Source organism: Hyperolius riggenbachi, chromosome 4 (assembly GCF_040937935.1).
Source record: "Hyperolius riggenbachi isolate aHypRig1 chromosome 4, aHypRig1.pri, whole genome shotgun sequence".
Lineage (NCBI taxonomy): Eukaryota > Metazoa > Chordata > Amphibia > Anura > Hyperoliidae > Hyperolius > Hyperolius riggenbachi.
The window spans coordinates 163697630-163719277 of NC_090649.1; the positions used below are offsets into that span (position 1 = coordinate 163697630).

At 41.5% G+C, this 21648-nt stretch overlaps 1 protein-coding gene across 1 annotated transcript in view; it reads left to right on the forward strand.

The window, feature by feature from the left end:
- The window catches only part of RSRC1 (arginine and serine rich coiled-coil 1), a 370688-nt gene that overhangs the window by 169796 nt on the left and 179244 nt on the right, over window positions 1–21648 (forward strand). Inside the window, exon 6 of the mRNA XM_068279276.1 lies at window positions 7861–7912. Within this exon, the coding sequence (XP_068135377.1) occupies window positions 7861–7912 (52 nt within the window). The remainder of the gene's footprint in view (window positions 1–7860; window positions 7913–21648) is intronic.

A 21648-nucleotide genomic window follows, 5' to 3' on the forward strand; every position in this document is an offset into this window, starting at 1 on the left:
TACTTTTAACATCCCCATCTCACTTCTTTAGTTTTCTAGTGGTGCCCTCTCCCCCATATAACATTCCCTGATGACTGGTGGCCTCCCCCTCCCGCCCACATATAGTGTGCTTTGGCTTCTGATGGCCTCCCCTCCCTGCAGCATACCTGATGTCTAGTGGACTTTCCCTCCCCCATACAGCATGCCTGGTGTCTAGTGGTCACCCCTCCCTCCCCGAAAAATCCTACCTGGTGTCTAGTGATCCCCTCATCCTTTTCAATACAACATTACCTGGTGTTTATTGGTCCTCCGTCCCTCTCCCATACAGCGTACCTAGCATCCTCACCCTCTCCCATAGCATGTTTCCCTGGTGTCTGGTTGCTGCCCTTCCTCCCCATGTCTCATTTGCAGAGTATATTGGCATTGGAGGCAGTGGTCACTGTACAGCTGTTTAATGATCCCTAGCAAATATTAGTAATGTTTTTATGACATAGGGGCACTCCTACCAAGCCCCCTTTAACTCCTTGTCACCCATGCAGGCTAGTATAGCCAGAATTTGTAGCCTGGACCAGATGGAGCTTCACACCCGGAGCTATACCAGACAGCATGGTCTATGATATGGAGGGCACTGAAAGAGAGTTTCAGCAAAATCTCCCCTCTCCTCCAAAGCCCTTGTTTAATCCATGGCCAAGGGGCTCTTCCCCATCTCCATGTCCCAGGAGGTGATGGGGGCCCTGGAGGAGTTCATGGTGGAGTCTGGAAGTCCTGTTTAACAGGGGGGTCTCCAGATGCCTTTCCCACTCCACGTGAAATGGTTATAGAGGTGTTTCACACTGTATGGGAGTAGATTTATTTTATTTTCTCTTCAGTGTGCTGTATGTAACAGAGGAAATGAATATCTGGGAAACAATTTGGCATTAGAAGTTTACTTCAATTTTTTTGTATTCTTTATTTCAGTAGGCATTTGGCATGGTCCAGCTATATAACATGGTTTTTGCAATTTGTTTCCTTCTTTGTAAACCATATACAGATTTTTAATGGGAAATTATTTTCCCTGCATTGGCTTAGCCACTGGTGCATTCTTAACCGTGAAATGGAATTTATATCCTTTTTATTGAATTTTATTTTACATCCCTAGTGACCCTTGCAGTGTAAAAGGTGGGAAGTGTTATGTGGAGTGCACATATAGCTGAATTTATGAAATCTGTCTCAAAATAATTCAGCTATTTCCATTCTTCTTTGATTTTTAGTTAAGGAATCTTGCGCATCATAGGTAGTTTATACTGAAAATGCAGCTGGATACAATGCTTCACCACTGAGATTGAAATACCATCTTTAAACCAAGTAGATAAGCTAAAGGTTTAAGTTGCATAATGTACTGCTATAGCTGTATGCAAACAATTCGGCTTCCTTGGTTAGATTTAGTAATGAGCACAAATTTTGCATAATCATAAATTTGCATCATAATTTGCAGTTACAATGCAACATTAATTTTGCATGTAAACGTAACCAGGAATCGTAATTTTGTATAATTTTTGCGTCATTTCCTGCTGACTTTAGCAGTTAATAGCAAAGCCTACATACATGCTGTGGTCACCAAAATGGCTAGGTATGTTAAAGGGACTCTGAGCTTCTCTCATGGGCATGCCTTTAAGACTCTGACCAGTACTGCAAAATACTTAAAGGGAACCTTAACTGAACGGGGGGTAAAGAGTTTTACTTACCTGGGGCTATTACCAGCCCCCTGCAGCAGTCCTGTGCCCTCGGCGCCGCTCTGGAATCCTCTGGTCCCCCGCTGTCACTTAGTTTCGTTTTTGACGACTCACCAGTCGCCGGCCGCCATGCGTATTATTGGATGCATTCACCAATGCAATTAGCGCTATTGCGGACCGCAACGCGTACAAAAATACGCGTTGCCGCATTCCGCACACGTAGATATGCGACAACGCGTATTTTTGTACGCGTTGCGGTCCGCAATAGCGCTAATTGTGTTGGTGAATGCGTCCAATAATACGCATGGCGGCTGGCGACTGGTGAGTCGTCAAAAACGAAACTAAGTGACAGCGGGGGACCAGAGGATTCCAGAGCGGCGCCGAGGGCACAGGACTGCTGCAGGGGGCTGGTAATAGCCCCAGGTAAGTAAAACTCTTTACCCCCCGTTCAGTTAAGGTTCCCTTTAAAGATGCTTTCAGTAGCTTGTGCTCTCTTCTTTCATTTGATGTCTGAATCGCCGTTCTACACCAAATAGTTTTCATTCGATTTAAGTTTAAAAATCACGGCTGCCATCTTGGCTGTGTTATAACTTCCGGGTCACCCCTGTCTCCTCTCTAAGGGCCCGTTTCCACTTGAGCTAATCTGCATGCGTTTCCTGCATGCAGATTCGCATAGACAATACAAGTGGATGGGACTGTTTCCACTTGTCAGGAGTTCTGAGCGTTTTTCTGTGCAGAAAAAATCTGCATGGCAGAGCCATCAGAATTCGCATACCGCTATGCGATTCGCATGCAATGTATTTAATAGGGAATTTGCATGCGGTTTTGGTATGCAAATTTTCATGCGAATTCGCATGGAATCAATGGAAAAGCACACAGGCACTGCCATGGTTAAATTTGCATACATCGTCATCCATGCGAATTTGCATGAAAATTCCCATACAACCACATGCAAATTTTTACTGCATCGATTCCCACCGCACAAGTGGAAACGGGCCCTTAGAGAGGTGTATCACTGAATGAAGCAAGAAGAGGAATTGACACGCATGGCCATTGCAAGAGGCTCCTCCAGAGCGGTCATAGCACGACTTTGTTGGAAGTCGTCTGGCTTAAAGGCATGCCCATGAGAGGTGTTCAGAGTCCCTTTAAGGGGAATCGTGGAAGCAAGTAAAAAATCCTTGTGTAGATATCCATATGTGCCTCTGACACAAGAGACCGGGGTTTGATTCTTGGCTCCTCCTGTTCAGTAAGCCAGCAGCAGTGACAGTGAGGAGACCTTTGGCAAGATTCCCAAACACTGCTACTTCCTATAGAGCGCATCCTAGTGGCTGCAGCTCTGGCGCTTTGAGTCTCCCAGGAGGAAAGTGCAATATAAATGTTTTGTCTTATTTGTCTTTGTCTTATGTGTTCTATGCAGGACTGTGTAAAATGCTGGCACCGTATGAATCCATGTCATAAATAAGAAAATCAAGTGTTTTCTGGGTTAGACTGGCATATACCATAAATATGTTTTTCTGCATATCATCACTGATGTGTTTAAAATTGCATTATTTTGTTTTTTATTTATTGTTCAACTTCTCAATAGCAGCAATGGGTATAAATGTAAGATTAAGGCCAGAAAAGAGGGATCTTGTACTTTTATTTTTTCCACAATATAAGGTATATGCTACCAGCTGCACCACTGCCATTTGAAGTTCAACTTTAAAAATGGTTTATATGCGGATGGCAATATATATGTTTATGTAAAAAGAGATATATTTTCAAGCGGTTTTATAACATAAGATTTTCTAAAAGGCTTCCAGACTCTGCAGTAATTCAAAGGTATCTCAAGGCCAAAGGAAATTTGTTTCTTAAGCATTATTTCATGGAGCTTGTGTTGCTTTTGCTTTTCTACTACCCAACCTTGCAGTAAAACCGAAATTTTCATCGACATCGTAGCTGATATGTCCAATGTAAAGTTTTATTTGCATTGATCGCATACTGTATATTAAAAGAAGAACTCTATAATGTATTGAATTAAGCCTAATCCTGAAGTTAGTTCAGTTATTCCAGGAGGGCTTTCACTACCCATTTTTATTTATTTATGTATTTATACTTTGTAATCTGCTTTAAAGGTTTGCTAAGCAAAATACTCTTTTGCATGGGTTGGAATATCACCACCAGTTGTGTTACTGATAATGAGCAATTTCATTTGGCAGAATCCACTAATTGTATTGTCTCTGGAGCTGATCACTCTGCAACTGCCATTCAAGTGAATACAAAAGTCCATCAGTTACAAACAAACACAGTACATTTAACTAACTATACAACTGACTTGGGAAATATAAAACATTTATACAGCTGAAAACCTTAAGAAGAAAAACATTTAAATGGTTGTGTCAAGTACAAATGTTCTGATTAATCTAATTGGAATTTACCTAGTTCTAGGTACACGTCTTACCTAGTTCTTCCAGCCATTCCCTCTCTGATATTAGTCACATGTACACAGCTTTTAGATCCATTAACAATGGCAAAGGGCACATAGGCCCATATGCAATTCACTTTTGCTCCTTAGCTTTCTCCAAGTTGATATTTGCAAACCTTGTTAATAAAACAATTTTCAGCCCCCACCAAGCAAGAAAATACACAAAAACATTTTAATAGTACTTTTTCTACTACTTTTTGTAATTTTTTTTATTGTAAAATGCCAAAAAATGATTTGAAAGAGATGAAAAATTATCACCTTGGAGAAAACTTAAGAGAAAATGTGAATGAAGTAATGTTTGAGTGTTGAGTTACTTCCTAGAAGATAATTTTCATCTTCTCTAAAAAATAACTTTTTAGCATTTTACAATTAAAAAAGTTCTCAAAAGTTGGCAAAAAAAAAGTACTACCAAATTTGATTTGATTTTTTTCTTGTTTGCTGGTGGTTTAAAGGGGTTCTGTGGGAAGGGAAGGGGGGGGGGGGGGGCGCGGAGATAAAACAGACACTTACCTGTGGCTTCTACCGGCCCCCTGCAGCTGTAATATCCCATGCCGCCCTCCAATAAACCACCATTTCCCACCACCGCTCCCGGTCTAATGCAGCATCTGATCCGCCTGCACGCCCGTGGCCACACGCGTGCTTGCTCCCACACAGAGTCATTGGGAGCTTACTGCGCAGGCACAGTACAAGAAAACTTCATACTGCACCTGCGCAGTAAGCCCACCATGACGCGCTGGAGCGAGCACTATTCGACTTGTTAGAAGATTATCGGACCGGGACCGGCGGCCGGGAACCGAGGATCGCAAGAGGACGGAACGGGACATGTCAGCTGCAGGGGGCTGGTAGAAGCCCCAGGTAAGTGTCCGTTTTTATATTCAAACCCCCCCCCCCAACACAGAACCCCTCTAAAGGGAAACTTAACTGAACGGGGGGTAAAGAGTTTCACTTAGGACGCTTATTAGCGCTGTTGCGGACTGCAACGCGTACAAAAATATGCGTCTCCGCATTCCACAACAGCGCTAATTGCAGTAGGGAATGCGTCCAATAATACGCATGGCGGCCGGCCGACTGGTGAGTCGTCAAAAACGAGACTAAGTGACAGCGGGGGACCGGAGGATTCCAGAGCGGCTCCGAGGGCACAGAACTGCTGCAGGGGGCTGGTAATAGCCCCAGGTAAGTGAAACTCTTTACCCCCGTTCAGTTAAGGTTCCCTTTAAAGGGCATTTTATGGCAAGGTATGAAAATATCACCTAGGAGAAAACTCAGGTGAGAAAGTGAATTGCATTTGGGCCTTAGTGTTAAATATAGGTTTGAAAAACTTGATTATGTTGAAGGAAGCAAGGTTGTAATCCCTGTTGCTTAGAGGAAACCTGAAGTACGTCCTGTATGGCCATCTTTATTCTACTTTAAAAAAAAAAGTTACAGTTCTTGGTATATGTGACATAATGACCTTCCGTGAAACTGCGGCGGCGATTCATTGGTGTTCTGCCATTTCTGGTACCAGCGGTCTCTGGTCCTTAAGGGGGCAGAGACCACTGGTACTTAAGTGGATAAAACAACTACAGAAAGTTTGTTTAGGAGTAGTCATTGTGTGCTTGTGACAACAGTATTAACCTTCCCATGCAAACTCCACAAATGTGACTTTTATAGGAGTGTTGTAAGAAAACAAACACTCCTCAAGAAAAACTCCTTAAGTCCTGATTGAGCTTTGCCAAAACACTCCGTAAAGGAATACTATCGATTCACATATTTTTTTCAATTGACACAGGAATTGTTTGGGAAGTGCTGCTAAGTACTGGTGTATACATTTTAGTAGCAACTTTTTTTTTTACTGTTATCAAAATACTTTCAAACTTTACTGACGCCAAAACTGACGGCTGACTGAGCCATGAGGAGAGGGGAAATTCCCCTCACACTTGATCAGTTAACTCTATGTGTAGCTCTGTGTGTGACAGAGAAGAGAGCTCCCAACAGCTGCAGCTCCTGTGTCCTGTGTTTCTGACTGACGTGTCTGAAGAGAGCAGAGAACTAATTGTCACAGCTTTTTCATACGGTTTTTGCTTTTCAGAGTTTGATATGTTTGATATTTGCTTTCTGTAGTCTGATATGCAACTCTCTCTGCAATTGATTTGTCCCAATATAGCTAAATCCTACCCTCAATAAATTACAGTTTTTGCCTTTGATATTTAACATGAAAAGTAGGAAAATGTTTACACAGCTACTTCTGCTTGCTTTTTTGGCAGTTGGAAACAGCTGTTATTTCTCACAATGTAACAAGGCTCCCATAGTGTGATGTCAGGACCATGGTACTGACATCACACTGTGGGAGGGGTTTCGCCACAATATCAGCCATACTGAGCCTCTTGATGATCAGTTTGAGAAAAGCAAAAGATTTCTCATGTGAAAGGGGATATCAGCTACTGATTGGGATGAAATTAAATCTTTGGTCATGATTTCTCTTTAACGTTTGGTTCCACAAAGTACTGACATAGAAGAAGGGAAGGGGAATTAATTCTGTTGTTGTTTGACTGTTCTTTTTTATTTTATCTTTTACTTGACTGTTGTCATAACCTGAGCTTGACCCAGTACCTTAATTTGATCCTGTGCTACTTGCTTATACCTATGGTTTCACTCTTGCATTGTATCATAAATAAATCAATCCAATATACAGTTTGGTCATAAAGACCTAGTCACATCTCCCAAGTGTGGGCCCTCCTATCCGCTCTTCGGCAAAACACCTCCTTCCCGTGGTTGCCTCCAGGTTTTTGGTACTTTGCACCTATAGAAGGCAGTGATCCCGACACTCACAGGAATGCACACACTGTAATATAAATGATAATAAAATATATACAAGCAAAATACATGGTTCGCGTACAAATTATCTACCTGTCTAATATATATTTATATTTATACAGTATATTTATATTCATAGAAACTATACAGGTTATACACTAAAAGGTATGCACATCTATCTTTGTTTGTATTTTATATTTTATATTTATATTAGTATACATATTGGGCTTTTAAAATGTTTTAATAATACCTAAAGTATACTTCTATAAATCTAGCATTCACTGTTTTGACATTTACTTTGTGTTTCATAATAAATCTGCATTTAGTTTTGCAAGTTATTGAGACTAGTATTATTATTTGTCTCTTTACTTTGTCCTGCAGAATGCTGGTTGGTTATTTAAAAAAAAAAGCTTACGTATTAGTGGAGGTTCATGCTTAAAGCAGAATGCATTATTTTTATGTATCCATGCGTGTTTACTCGTTAAAAATACTCTCAAAAGGATAGATGCAAAATAGTTATCAGAAGTATTTTTATTTGCCTTTAACGTCTTGTTCAATAACTAAAACCTGATTCTCTGAGAAAATACATAGAGTTTTATTCCTTTCCTTTTTTTCTTTTATAATTTAATATTACTGAGAGAGGCGTGCAGACATCAATTTACATTGGAAGTAGTGAATATATCCTAACAATTAAATGGAAAATCACTGGTATAGGGATAGGCTAGGAGATGGGGATGATGCATAATGGTTGAATGTCTTTTCAAATCAGGGATATTGCATAGAAATTAGGAGGGATATGCTCTTTTATAGATGTTTTGGTCTATTTCAGTGCTGTTTCTTCTTTATAAAAACACTGTGCCTTTGATTAGTACCATAATGTATGGTAAATATGCTTTTTGTCTTTGTTTTTAGTCTCCTGCTGAACAGGCCAAAGCAACGCTGCAGATGGTTCTCCAAGCTGCTGGTGAGTGATGGTAGATGAAGGTTCGCGTTTGTGAGACTGAAATAATTACCGAGCAGAAACTACACTGAGGAACACGCCTCATTATAAGGCAGTATTATGCACTGGCAATGCTGCAAAGTCGATTTCTATCATTATTTTAAAGAGGAAAGGCACTAATTTAAAAGAATAATGACAACAAAAAGTATAGAATTATTTGCATTCTTTCTGGTTTTGCAATTATGGGACAAGGTTAGCAAATCCATGTCTCTGTAGCAAAGGCAGAGAGATTGCTCAACCACATGTCGTTTAGATGATCATTTTTACAATTAGAAACTGATAATGCTGTTGCCTAAGGAGTTAGAGAGGTGGTAAATAGAGAGTATGCAGAAGCATCTCTAGATGGATTTTACAGTTAGCGTTTTCTGCCTGGACTAAAAAACCTGAAGTGCCACAAGCAGGAAGTCTATTCGATCGGTCTTGGTGACCACATGCTAATCAGTTTCAGGCTAATGCATTTGTAGGTTAACAAATTAACGTTTGCAGGCTATTGTGACATTGTTGTTTATGTCCATGATTTTCTTTGTATGTCTGTGTGACACAATACATTTGAATGTTAGGATCTCTGCTTCAGGTAATGTGTTATGTGAAGTAGGCGTGGCAGTTCATGTAAACTGGGCAATCCGCCTGAAGGATTGTTTGCAGTGTGGGGGTCTGGAGTAGAGATGTGGCGAACTGTTCGCCCGGCGAACATCTCTGGGGGTTTGACTACTTCCGGGTCGCTCTGACCCGGAGTAGTACGCCTACGCTGCCTGGCAGAGCGCGTCCTAGAACGCGCTCCTGTTGCCGGGCACTCTCTGTGCATGAGCGTGACGTCGTTCATGACGTCACGCACATGCGCAGAAAGTGCCCGGCAACAGGAGCGCGATCTAGGACGCGCTCCGACGGACAGCGCAGGCGTACTACTCCGGGTCAAAGCGACCCAGAAGTAGTCAAACCCCCAGGGATTCAGAGATGTTCGCCGGCGAACGGTTCGGGAACCGTTCGCCACATCTCTAGTCTGGAGCTACTGTACACTTCAGATTAGCAGCAGAGGCGGTTATTATCGGTTGTCTCAGCCAACTTTAAACCATCCCATTTATGGGCCTTAAAACAATCCTGAAGTGAGATGAATATGCAAGGTGCCATTTTTATTGTCCTGGCTGCTGCTCTTAGTTTCTCCAAGGTGATCCAGCACAGCTCTTTTATCAGAAAATTACTTTATTGGATCATAAGAAGTACATACATCATAGCTGCATAGTGGCCACTATGCATCTATGATGTATGTACTTTTTATGATCCAATAAAGTAATTTTCTGATAAAAGAGCTGTGCTGGATCACCTTGGAGAAACTATACGCTATACCCTGTGGGTACAGGGGTGGATCCGCTGCACACTCATTCCCCGACATCGCTTGTGTGCGGTCTCACACATCTTTTTGGCTGGCTGCTGCTCTGGCATCTGCCTCTAATATCTTCTGAATTCCTGGCTCAGAACAAGTATGCATATCAGCTGTTCTGACTCCACTGGCTGTTTGCTTCCTGTAGGTGTGAGACTCAAGTTTTGCTGAATCCAAAAGATAAGCTCGGCAAGGAAATAAAGATGGCATCCCTTGTATTTCTTTTAGCTTAGGAATCCTCTGTCAACTCTGCCAGCTTAACATATAGCTGCTGTAAGATCGCTATGAGAGCAGTCTTGGAGGACCACCTGCAGGAAGTGCTACTTATCTGGCTGTAAAACGGAGCTGCTAGCTATAATGTTCTCTAAGGGCTGGTTCACGTGAATGCTTTCCCACCTTTTACTGCCGGCATTTAGACACATTGATTACCGGGATCTACCACCATCCCATTCAAGTGAATGGGAGCGTTCTGCATTGGCTTTTGTAGGCTTTCATGAAAGCCTAGTGGTAGATCCCGGTGTCTCGTCTCATCTGGAAAGCAACATGTTGCTTTCGAAGGTGGTAAACGCCGGGAAAGCAGTGCAGGGACCCGAACCGCTAGCTTTGAATGCTTAGTTTGAGCACGACGTCTGGCAAAAGCTTGCCAGACATACGTCTGAAACAGCTCTTAATCACGCACATGCAACCAGCATGAAGACCAGGGTCCACATGCAATTTACTTTTTCTCCTGGGTTTTCTCCTAGGAGATAATTTTTCATCTTTGATTTAAAATAACTTTTTTTTGGCCAAAAGTGCTCTTTAAATGTATGGGGGGCTTAAACCCCTTTAAGTAGCGCACCTTGAGTTGTTACAGAGAGAGTCAATATTGACTAATTAGCAAATAAAGCTTATGAGTAGATTCACTCCCTGGCATTAGGCAGCATCCGTTCATCTGCAGGTCTCTGTGCGTCTCCAGAAGGTGATGAGGAATGCTGTTTCCAGACACCTCTCCCGTTTCTGGCATGTGTGGACTAATAAGTGAGAAGTGCTCTCCAGTATAAGGAAAGAGTTCATTATTGTATTAAAACATTAACTGACATGTTAGAATTAATTCGTTTCCCGAGGGGACACCATCGCTTCATCAGGGATAAGAAACAAATAGTTACAGAGTGTGAATGCAGTGAAATGTATATAATGCTTAAACACAGCTCATTGGTGGAAGGATGGTCTAATCCACATCATTGCTTCACTAGCTAGTGTGCACCAGTAGCAGAAGGAGCTGCATCTGAGTGACTGACTACCAATCAGGCTGGGCTTTCAGGTCATAAAACTCTTGTGTGGCTGAGAAACACTTCTGAGGGCAGAGAACAGATAAAAAGTTAAACTTTTGTCTGTATGGGAGCTCAATAAACATAGAACATATTTGCTTTAGGTTCACTCTGAAACATTTTGAAAACATAAGACTAGCTTATACTTAGAAAAGACTGAAATATTTTGATGTTATCAGTTTATTTTCACAGCACTATTCCAGCAACTGGACAGTTCACAAATGTTAGAATGTTGCCTTCTGTTCCCGCTGTCTGTTGTAAATCGGAATACACATCTTATGACCCCTAGTGATGATTATAATCTGCTAATACCCAGATGACAGCTTGAATAATTATGACATGTGAAAATGGGCAGTTTTGTTGGCCATCACGTGACACCAGGAATCTGGTCACGGTACTTCACTTCAGCCTCCATCCCAGTGCAAGTATTTAACTATTGATTTTTCTAGAACAGTGTATAGGCTAATTTTAAAAAGTTCAAGTAACAGCATGTGATATTTGAGAGTATTTGAGAATTTTTAGACATTTGCGTCCTTTTAGTTGTGCAGACGGCACTGAGCTCACTCCCGATGGCTCTCCTCCTCATACATCCACCTGTGGCGGTCTGGGGGGGCGTGGCTTCACATGCACTGTACGACGTGCTTTGAGCGAGCCCCAGGCAAAAGGAGAGCCGCCAAGAGCGAGCACAGGGGCGTCTGTGTGTATGAAAGGACTCTATTGCACATGCAGCTAGTTCCATATCAACAGTCATGACTAATGTTAGTCAAGGAAGGCATGAAAATGGAGCATAGCAGCAAGACAGTGCCAAACGGAGGGCACAGGCTGAGAAAGGAGATTACGAACGCAAGCAGGTACTGCATTAAACTTTGTTATTTTAGTCATGTACCATGTGTTTAATACCTATGTTCTAAAGCTCTGTTTCTCAACATTTTATTGGTATGTACCCCTTTTGAAACCCTCTACTCACCAAGTACCCCCTGGCATAGAAACATTATCACAAGTACCCCTTGACAAATATATATTGAATCGTAGTACATGATAACTGGTTCTAAACAATTTCCATGCATTTACTATTGCTTTTAATTAGCTAAAATACTAATTTGGCTTTGCTTAAATAAGATTAATAATTTTCTAAAACTATAAATTTGTTGTTCTTGGTTAATTATATCAAGCGTGTTTCTTTATATTTAATTTTGCCCAGAACAGAGAGAAATGCACCCTGGTTGTTTTTTTGTTTTTTTTTGAGAGAAGAGCCTGTCTAACTCCCCTCATCTGTAAGTACTCACAAGTGTAATTTGAACTCTCAGCTGTGTCTGCACAGAAATTTGGCAGTCCTCAGCAGACACAGCTAATATGTAATCACAGAATGTTAACTTTTTGTCTGCTTCTATGAAAGCAGGAAGTAGACACACTGCAGATTTATTGTTCTGTAAGCAAGAAATGTTTTTTGTTAAAGGTTATTATGCTGTTGCTTATCTTTTAGAGCAGTGAGGAAGTTCTGAGTTTAGGTCCACTCTGAATGCATTTTTTGTAAATGTCCTATAAAGCCTATACCATACTGCATAGATGCCCAATGTGTATTTGCAGGGTGTTTCCTTGTTGGGATTATAGATTGCTGGGTGAATTGTGGTGAACCACAGTCTCACATTTTTTAAGCATCCTTTATTCATCTAAAGTATTTAATAAATGCTCACAGAGTTATTCATAGATGTGAGATGATAGTTGCTTGGACCAGCTATTATCGATTTGGATCAGACAGAAGCCACCGATCTGTGGACCATCGCTGATCTGTGGGCCATTGCTGATCTGTGAAGACACTCCTGGGAGGTTTCTTTTGGGAAATGATCAGTATTGATCCCCTTCTGTAAGGCCTTTGCTAGAAGGATTTATTCACACCTTATATTTTAGAACTTCATTAACAAAAAAACGTTCCACAGTCATTCAGCACCAGATCTTCCAAATGCCATCTAATCGCTAAAATAAAGAACTTTACTTTTAAGGTTTTTTTTTTTTTTTTAATCCATTTACTTCTTTTATACCTTATAATATTAGTAAATAACCGTGAAATATAGAGCTAATTCCATTGTGTCCCCCCCCCCCCCCCCCCCCCTTCAGCTGAAGTGAAAATGCTGCTTGCAAATATTCACATCTTTTCCAATAAAGTTTCCAAACAGCGTTACAGTTCACATTTTCAAATATATGCATTATTCTCCATATCTTTAATATGCCTTTGAAGCGTATAATTATAAAATAGATGTGACAGCCCAGCCCTCAAAAAGAACAATTTGTTTATTCTTCTCACAGCTGTCACCCCTCATTTCTTTAATTTAACACCTGAAATGTATTACAGATACAATGAGATATATATCATTTTGGCCCTACTGCTCTGAATTTTTAGAGCTGGTTAAAAAATTTTTGACAACGACATAGGTAAAAGAAAACAGAAGTCAGGTGTGTGAGGATGCATTTTGTAGTAAAGGTATCTCCTGCAACGTGGCTGAGAGAAGATATTTGTTTTCACCCTTTTATCCTGTTTTCTATTAGGATCATGCATTTCTATCTTGTTACATTTATTCAGTTTAACCATGAAATGAATTAACTTTGACCCTGTAAAATGTGTTGATGGTGTCTTCATGCGGCATCTTCCTTGTTGAACTTAGCATGATCCCAGCAGGAAGACCAGCAGGCCACTTGAATAGCAACTTGATCAATATTCTCTCCAGTAGCGCTGATTTGGTAGCCTGGATGCAAAGGTTATGCTTGAAATTGAAGAGACAAAGAGACAAAAACAGTAGTCAAAAATAAGTTATTACTACTATTCGGGCATAGTTAGCTGTAGGGACAGGAGGAGTCATCCTGCTGTTATGCTGAGCCAAGTGAGATCATTATAATTAGAAGGTTGACCCCCACAGATTCTCATTGAGTCCGTCTACCCAATCATCAGTATTGAACTTTTAAAACTCAGACTGCCATTCAAGAGTGTAGAGCCTTAAACATGTGTGCATGCTGCCACTAATGATAGAGACAGGATGAACATGCTCTAGAGCAGTGATGGCTAACCTTGGCACTCCAGCTGTGGTGGAACTACAAGTCCCATGAGACATTGCAATACTATGACAGCTCTAAGCATAACTCAAGGAGGCAGAGGCATAATGGGATTTGTAGTTTTGTCCCAGCTGGAGTGCCAAAGTTAGCCATCACTGCTCTAGAGTCACACTTTGCTCAGGTCGATTGTCGTGTGTTCCTGCAAGCATCTTGACAACCAATTTTTATTTATTTACCGTATTTTTCGGACTATAAGACACTCCGGACCATAAGACGCACCTAGATTTAAAACACAAAAATCAGGAAAAAAATATAAAACTAGGTGCATCTATGGTGCAGGAGCATCTTGTGGAGCTCCCCCCACCCAAGCAGTCTTAGGAATTCTGTTATTCTTTTGACCCCCCAAAAATTTCCTTCTCCCAGTTACAGTTGTTATACCCTAATTGAAGCTAGAACAGGAGGTTTGTGTTGCAATATAACTGCAATGTGGAGTACCCCATTGAAGAACAACACTCCAGGGGCCTGCAACTAGAACTACAACCTATGGAAATCAATCACAAGACCAAAAAGCTTGCAAAGACAGCATTTAAAAAACAGCCAGTGCACAGCTAGCACAAACAATCAGCATTCTTAACAGTACTCACATACATTTTGTGTCCTTATAGTAATTATAGGTCTTCACCTGGCCATTCAATTGCAGCCACCAGGCAGGGTTATGAAGAGGTGGGCACCCCAGCTAGTGTCTGTTAACTTCTATCCAGGAGGAAGGTGCGTTTGGCAACAGCAGCAGGGGACCACATAGAAGCCCCTCAGATCACGTATGGAGGCTTGGAGAGCCATTAGCGGCAGCCACGAGAGAGGTATTCGACTGTGGCGCCGCTGTTCACCTCCGCCATGCAGCTCCGCCCTCCACTTCCTTGTACGTCCGGGCACGGGAGCCTGAGGATAGCGGCGAGGATGAGAGTACTGTAGCAAGTTTTCATTGCATGCCCCGATGCCCGCTGCCTATCTACTGCTATAATGGTGATCAGAGGAAGACCGGAAGTTGGGCAGCTGATGTAATAGCAGAGCGCTGAGGCTGTTATCAAGATCTGTATCGGGATTACCGTAATTGCCTGCCCGCTGTTTATCTGTTGCTATGTCGGGTGAAGTGAGAGAGGAGGCCGGGCGGCTCTTAGTAGCGTGCGAGCCGGCTCTTAGTAGCGTGCGAGCCGGCTCATAGCAGCGTGCGAGCCGGCTCATAGCAGCGTGCGAGCCGGCTCATAGCAGCGTGCGAGCCGGCTCATAGCAGCGTGCGAGCCGGCTCATAGCAGCGTGCGAGCCGGCTCATAGCAGCGTGCGAGCTGGCTATGAGCCGCCCGGCTTCCTCTCTCACTTCACTCGACATAGCAACAGATAAACAGCGGGCAGGCAATTACGGTAAGCCCGATACAGATCTTGATAACAGCCTCAGCGCTCTACTATTACATCAGCAGCCCAACTTCCTGTATCTCTCTGATCACCATTATAGCAGTAGATAGGCAGCGGGCATCGCGGCATGCAATTAAAACTTGCTACAGTATTCTCAGCCTCGCCGCTCTCCTCAGGCTCCTCCACATGCTGGTAAATTACCGCAGGGATTACTGGGGGAGGGTGGAAGAGACAGCTGCACTGGCCAAAATATGTAGCATTCGGACTATAAGACGCACTCACTTTTCACCCCCAAATTTGGGGGAGAAAAAGTGCGTCTTATAGTCTGAAAAATACGGTATTTACTTATTTTACATGCAAAGCAGTCAGACCTCATGGCACTTGCAGGAGGTTTTTGAATAGTGTCTGACTTATAGAAGAACAACATACTATCATTTAAGGGTGCGGTTTAGACAAATGGGAAAATAAACCCCATAGGAAGTCAATGATCTAAAGTTTCTTGAACATGTATCTTAGTGCAAAATAATAGTTGTAGGATTTCCTTTTTAACATATCATATTGTATAGAATATTTAAAGAGGAACTTCAGCCTAAACAAACGTACTGTCATTAACCTATTTTGGTTCCTGGGCATAGAAACTACGCCCAGAAACCATGCGCGCTCCCACGGCCGATCGCGCACATGCACGCATGCTCCCGTCCCGCAGTTCGTTAGCCAGGCAATCAGTGAATCGGGCTATGGTGCCCGATCACTGATTCCTCTCCCCTGCTGAAAAAGCGACAGCTTCTCTCGGAAGCTGCGCCTTTTCTGGCTGTTACCTCCCCCATGCGTCGCTCCAAGCGTATGTTACGCTTAAGGTGACGTCATGTAAACAAACTCATGGCCGCCATGTTGTGGCCAAAAAGTAATACTACAACTAAAAGTAAAAAAAAATAAAAATGAACACACATTTACATTATAAACCTATTGTTTACATCCCACCCTCCCAAAACTACCCAAATAAAATGTTTAATATATATAAAAAAAAAAAAACATTACAAAAAAAACCAAACATGTAAATATTTACCTAAGGGTCTAAACTTTTTAAATATCAATGTAAAGATGATATATTTCTATATTTTTTTTATTTTTAACTTGTAAATAGTGATAGATGCAAAACGGAAAAAATGCACCTTTATTTCCAAATAAGATATTGTCGCCATACATTGTGATAGGGACATAGTTTTAATGGTGTAATAACCGGGACATATGGGCAAATACAATATGTGAGTTTTAATTATGGAGGCATGTATTATTTTAAAACTATAATGGCTGAAAACTGAGAAATAATGATTTTTTCCGTTTTTTTCTTATTCTTCCTGTTAAAATGCATTTACAGTAAAGTGGCTCTTAGCAAAATGTACCCCCCAAAGATAGCCTAATTGGTGGTGGAAAAAACAAGATATAGATCAGTTCATTGTGATAAGTAGTGATAAAGTTATAGGCTAATGAATGGGAGGTGAACATTTCTCAAGTGAAAATGACGGAACGTGAATGGGTTAAGTTACATTAGTTATGTTAATTAAAATAGATAGGTAATATAATCTCTTACCCACCCTGTTTTAAAAGAACAGGCAAATGTTTGATTTCATGAGGGCAGCCATCTTTTTGGTTAAAAGGAGGTGATGGAGCATGAGACACAGTTCCAACTGTCCTATGTGCTGATCACCCCTCCCAGTTGCTAGGCAATGTGAATAACAACATAGGAAATACCATCATGCTTTGCACAGCATCAGGGGAAAAAAGCCAGGGCAGTTTTCTTTGATGGGTGGAGCTTAGCTAAAAATGCAACTAAAAATGATGCTTTGGTAAGAAAAACAAAGTTCTGATGCTGTAAAACTGTTAAAGAAACACCAAGCCTTTTCAGTTTTGCTGAGTAGATTTTTAGTCTGGAGGTTCACTTTAATGAGAAACATGCTGGCTGTTTTATGGTTGGTGCAGCAAAGTCCATCACTTACAGCAGTTTTCCTGTTTAAAGATAGATAAGTAAGAGGTCAACGGTTTAATATGAGATATGGTGACGATTCCCAAGCATGGGTAGCATTAAGGTAACTATGCTATGCTAGTGCTGAACATAAACCGTTAACACCTGATAATACTTTTGAAAGTGGGCTTAGCCTTTTTCAGAAAATGTTTAGCCTTTTACCTTAACCATACCTCTCCAGAGTACATGTTTGACTGTTGTTCTGAATCATCAGAGCAATCTTTGTTGAGTGTTACTGTTCTTACCGAAAAATAATACCCAAGCAGCTCAGGGTGACTCAAAACAACTAGGAAAGTATAGTGGACTAAAAGAGACCAAAAAGCCCTCCTACTAAAAGGCATTGCTTTTTAGTAGGATGACTTTTCAGTCTCTTTTAGTCTCCTATACTTTCCTAGTGGCTTGTGTCACCCTGAGCTGCTTGGTTACACTGTTGTACTGGTCAAAGCCCCATCCCATACAGCCATATCAATCCCCGCCATGTACTGAGGAGGCCCAATAGTCCGCAACAGGCTTTCTGCATGTTGGGATAATGAGGCTCTGTAAAAGCTATAGGCTTGCTATACACTAGTGGTTCTGGATGTAAGCCTTGCTTAGGTGCATATAAAGAGATCATTTGCATATTCAGTAGTGATGCATTGTGGAAGACCACAGTTACTCACAAGCTTAACCACTTCGGGACCAGCACCCTCTGCCCCCTTAAGGACCAGAGGGTGCTGGTCCAGTAAACCGCCGCTTCCCGACGAATCGATGCTAAAATCCGATGGTCACGCCGCTCTGTCTCCGCCGCAGGCTGCTCTCTCTGCTGTCGGTATGACAGCAGAGCGCTTTGCGCCGGTCAGGAGCCGCTTTCATTGGCTCCTGACCGTCACTCCATGTAAGCAAATGGGAATGGCTTATATCAATGACAGGGCCAGGAGCCATTGAAAATGGCTCCTGCCCGGCTCACAGTGCTCTGCCGTCATAGAAGCAGCAGGGCAGCATATTGCGGTGACAGCGGCGGGGACAGGCGGGGGCGCACGGTCAATGGGATGTAGAGTTTACGTCAGGTCAGAACCGCAGCGCCCCCTGCCCACCGTAGATTTATACTGCGGCGGTCCACAGGTAGTTCAAGAGGAACTTTAACCTAAACAAACATACTGTCATTAAGTTACATTAGTTATGTTAATTAACATAGATAGGTAATATAATCTCTTACCCACCCTGTTTTAAAAGAAAAGGAAAATGTTTGTGATTTAAAGAGTAACTGTCGGGCATAAAATCAAAAATCAATTATTTATTTTTATCTGGTAAACAAGTAATAAGGATGCTAATCATTCAATCCGAAAGTTAAAATCACTATTACTTTTCTTGTTGATAAATTATTATTCCCCAGTTTACCTGACTCTTATTTGGTACACAGAAAATTTGGTACACAAAAGAGAAGTTGCAGGGCATGCTGGGTTGTCCTTTTTTGCTTCTCTACTTCCCCTCAGACTTAACTAATGCAGCCTGATTGGCTAAAGCCTCTTTCCCTCCTGTTTTCCCCTCCCACACCTCTGTTCCTCTCTGATTGGCCAAAAATTCTCAGGCTGAAACAATGCACTTTCTATAGTGAAGGACGGGCAAATCAGGCAGAGGAGACTAAGGGAGGATATTAAATCACGATTGGCTTCACAATAGCCACAGTAAATATGGAAACTGTCTAGAATAGGATTCTCTACTTTTCCTTTATAAAATTCACAGGAATCATAACGTGGACAGTGCAATACATATGTTATGTAAGTAGAGCAAGTATTTATCTACTTATATATTTGCTTTTTTTTCCTGAAATAGTATGGCTGACAGCTCCTCTTTCTTGAGGGCAGCCATCTTTTTGGTTGAAAGGAGGTGACAGGGAGCATGGAACACAGTTCCAACTGTCCTGTGTCCTGATCACTCCTCCCAATTGCTAGGCAACGTGAATAACAACATAGGAAATCCCATCATGCTTTGCACAGCAAAGCATGATGGAGCTTAGCTAAAAATGCAGCTAAAAATGAGACTTCGGTAAGAAAAACAAAGTTCTGATGCTGTGAAACTGTTAAAGAAACACTGAGCCTTTCCAGTGCTGCTGAGTAGATTTTTAGTCTGGAGGTTCACTTTAATTATCGCTAATACCTTCTGTTTCAAGAAGGCAAACTATACTGAAAACGTGAGCCTTTTATGGTGCTTGATATGTAGAACTGCTACCTAGAGTAGTTAAAGATGTGAAGTGGGGCACATTCTAGGTGGAGCTGATTGCAGCATTTGGTCTCCTAACATGCATCTGTGAGGCACACTCTCCTTGCCTGTGCATGGGTGTGTGAATCACATGATCAGCCTGCAGAGAGAGATTTTTATAGTTTGTTTTTTTTTTGTTTGCTTTTACATTCATGTAAGTGTAATAAAAGTACTCTGAGAAATGCTTAGTCTGTTTACTGCCAATAGGTTATTTTTAAACTTTTACTTTGCTGCAAACTTTACATTTTTAAAGGAATACTTAAGTCACTTAAAAAAAATGACTTTTACTCACCTGGGGCTCCCCTCAGCCCCCTGCAGCTGAACGGTGCCCTCGCCGTGTCCCTCCGATGCGGCTGGTCTCGCCGGCGGCCACTTCCGGTTTGGCCGTCACCGGCCGACAGGCTGTGAACGCGGCTGATTATCCGCGTCCCCGGACGCAATAGCGCCTTCTACAATGCTATTGCGTCCGGGGACGCGGATAATCAGCCGCGTTCACAGCCTGTCGGCCGGTGACGGCCAAACCGGAAGTGGCCGCCGACGAGACCAGCCGCATCGGAGGGACACGGTGAGGGCACTGTTCAGCTGCAGGGGGCTGAGGGGAGCCCCAGGTGAGTAAAAGTCATTTTTTTTTAAATGACTTAAGTATTCCTTTAAGTGTGAAGTGTAAAGTGTAGCATTTAAGTACTTCTACTTAAATATGTTTAATTGTTTTAAAATGTAAGTTCTGATGATGCAATATACTTGCATCATTTATTAAGCTCCAGTTTAAAACACTGATATTTGATTCACAATGTTCTGATTAAGCTTTTATGGACAAAGATACCAATAGCAGAGACATTTTTTTAAGTTGATATTAGCACACAGTTTAGCAAGCTAGTTTGCCATCACAGAGCAACAGGTTACATTGTACGTACTGGATGCAGCATGCCGGTATTATAAAATGAGGCTAAAATCAATCATTTAAATATAATTCCATCTTGATCAGGGTCTCATCTTGAGACATTTTCAACACAATTAAGTGTAAATACCATATACTTTCAAACATTCAGATAGACTGCGTCAACCGCATAAAAAATCGCATAGTGGGTTCGCACGTAGATAAGATTCCAGGATAAAATACAGTCTATAAAAGGTACCAGTGTGTACTCCACAGTGAACAGTATCTGATCTTTTTGTACCTTTTATAGACCATATACTTTGCAACTGTTTTTATTTTAACTATTTAGCTTTTTTTATTTTTTTTTTTGTTTTTGAATTTGGCACAGCTTAAATATTGTAGTTCGGCAGCATTATTGGACAAAACTTAACCTGATTCTGACTACAAAAATCAGACTCAATTCCTGCACTAATCTGTAAGTAAGGTGGTGCTGTAAAATACTTTATTCATTATATTTATTTAATGTAAAGCAATAAAGTTAATGTAAAGCAATAAAGTTGTTGTAGTGTTTTGGATTTGGATAGTGTTAGATTTAATTATTAAAAATAAAAACCTAGATTAGGCTTTCATATGTTTGCAATCTACTTTTTTTTAATCTTACTGAGAGTTGAGGTTACATTTTTTTTCCCGAAGCATATGTAAAAAAATAGCAATCCCTGGTAATCTCCTTTCTCCATCAGTTGGTTACCTTAAAACACCTCTGTAGGGACCTCATTTATGATGGGGTTAAAGTTTCCTATGACATTGTCTGGTGACTGACTCTTCCATGCATGTGAGCTAACGTGGCTTAATTGGAGATGCACACTAGGGTTTAATTCATTTAAAACACTGGTCAAAGGCGCAGCCACAAATGCTGCCTGTTTACTCAGATCTCCTAATATTTATATACAAGAATAAGCTCTTCTGCTCAGGCTAACAATATCACAGCTACTTCCCATGTCTGAGCAGATGTTAAGCAAGCCGTAGCTGAATGTAAATTTTAAGAGGGTAGCATTATTTAAACCCATCTGAAGTGGGATGGTTTCCTGGCAAGGCTTACAATTCGGCATCCCCAGGGGGACTTTTCTCCTATACCTCTTTATTTCTGTCTCTCTATATGGACTCTCTCAAGTCAGTCTAAAGCAGATCATCCCTAGACTAAATCTCTTCAGCTTTTGTTATTGGGCTCTGTAGACCAGTAATTAAGCCTCCTGGCAGGACTTGCAGGCCGGTTAATGGTCATATGGAGTTTCTATGAAGCAGAATGGTTTTGAATAAATCCTTGGTAGGGATAGATTTATGGGTCACTTCCTACCTGGACCTAGCTTTGTGTGTGTGCCCTACGGGCTGACAGAGAGCAGTTTCCCTTGACCATGGATCGCT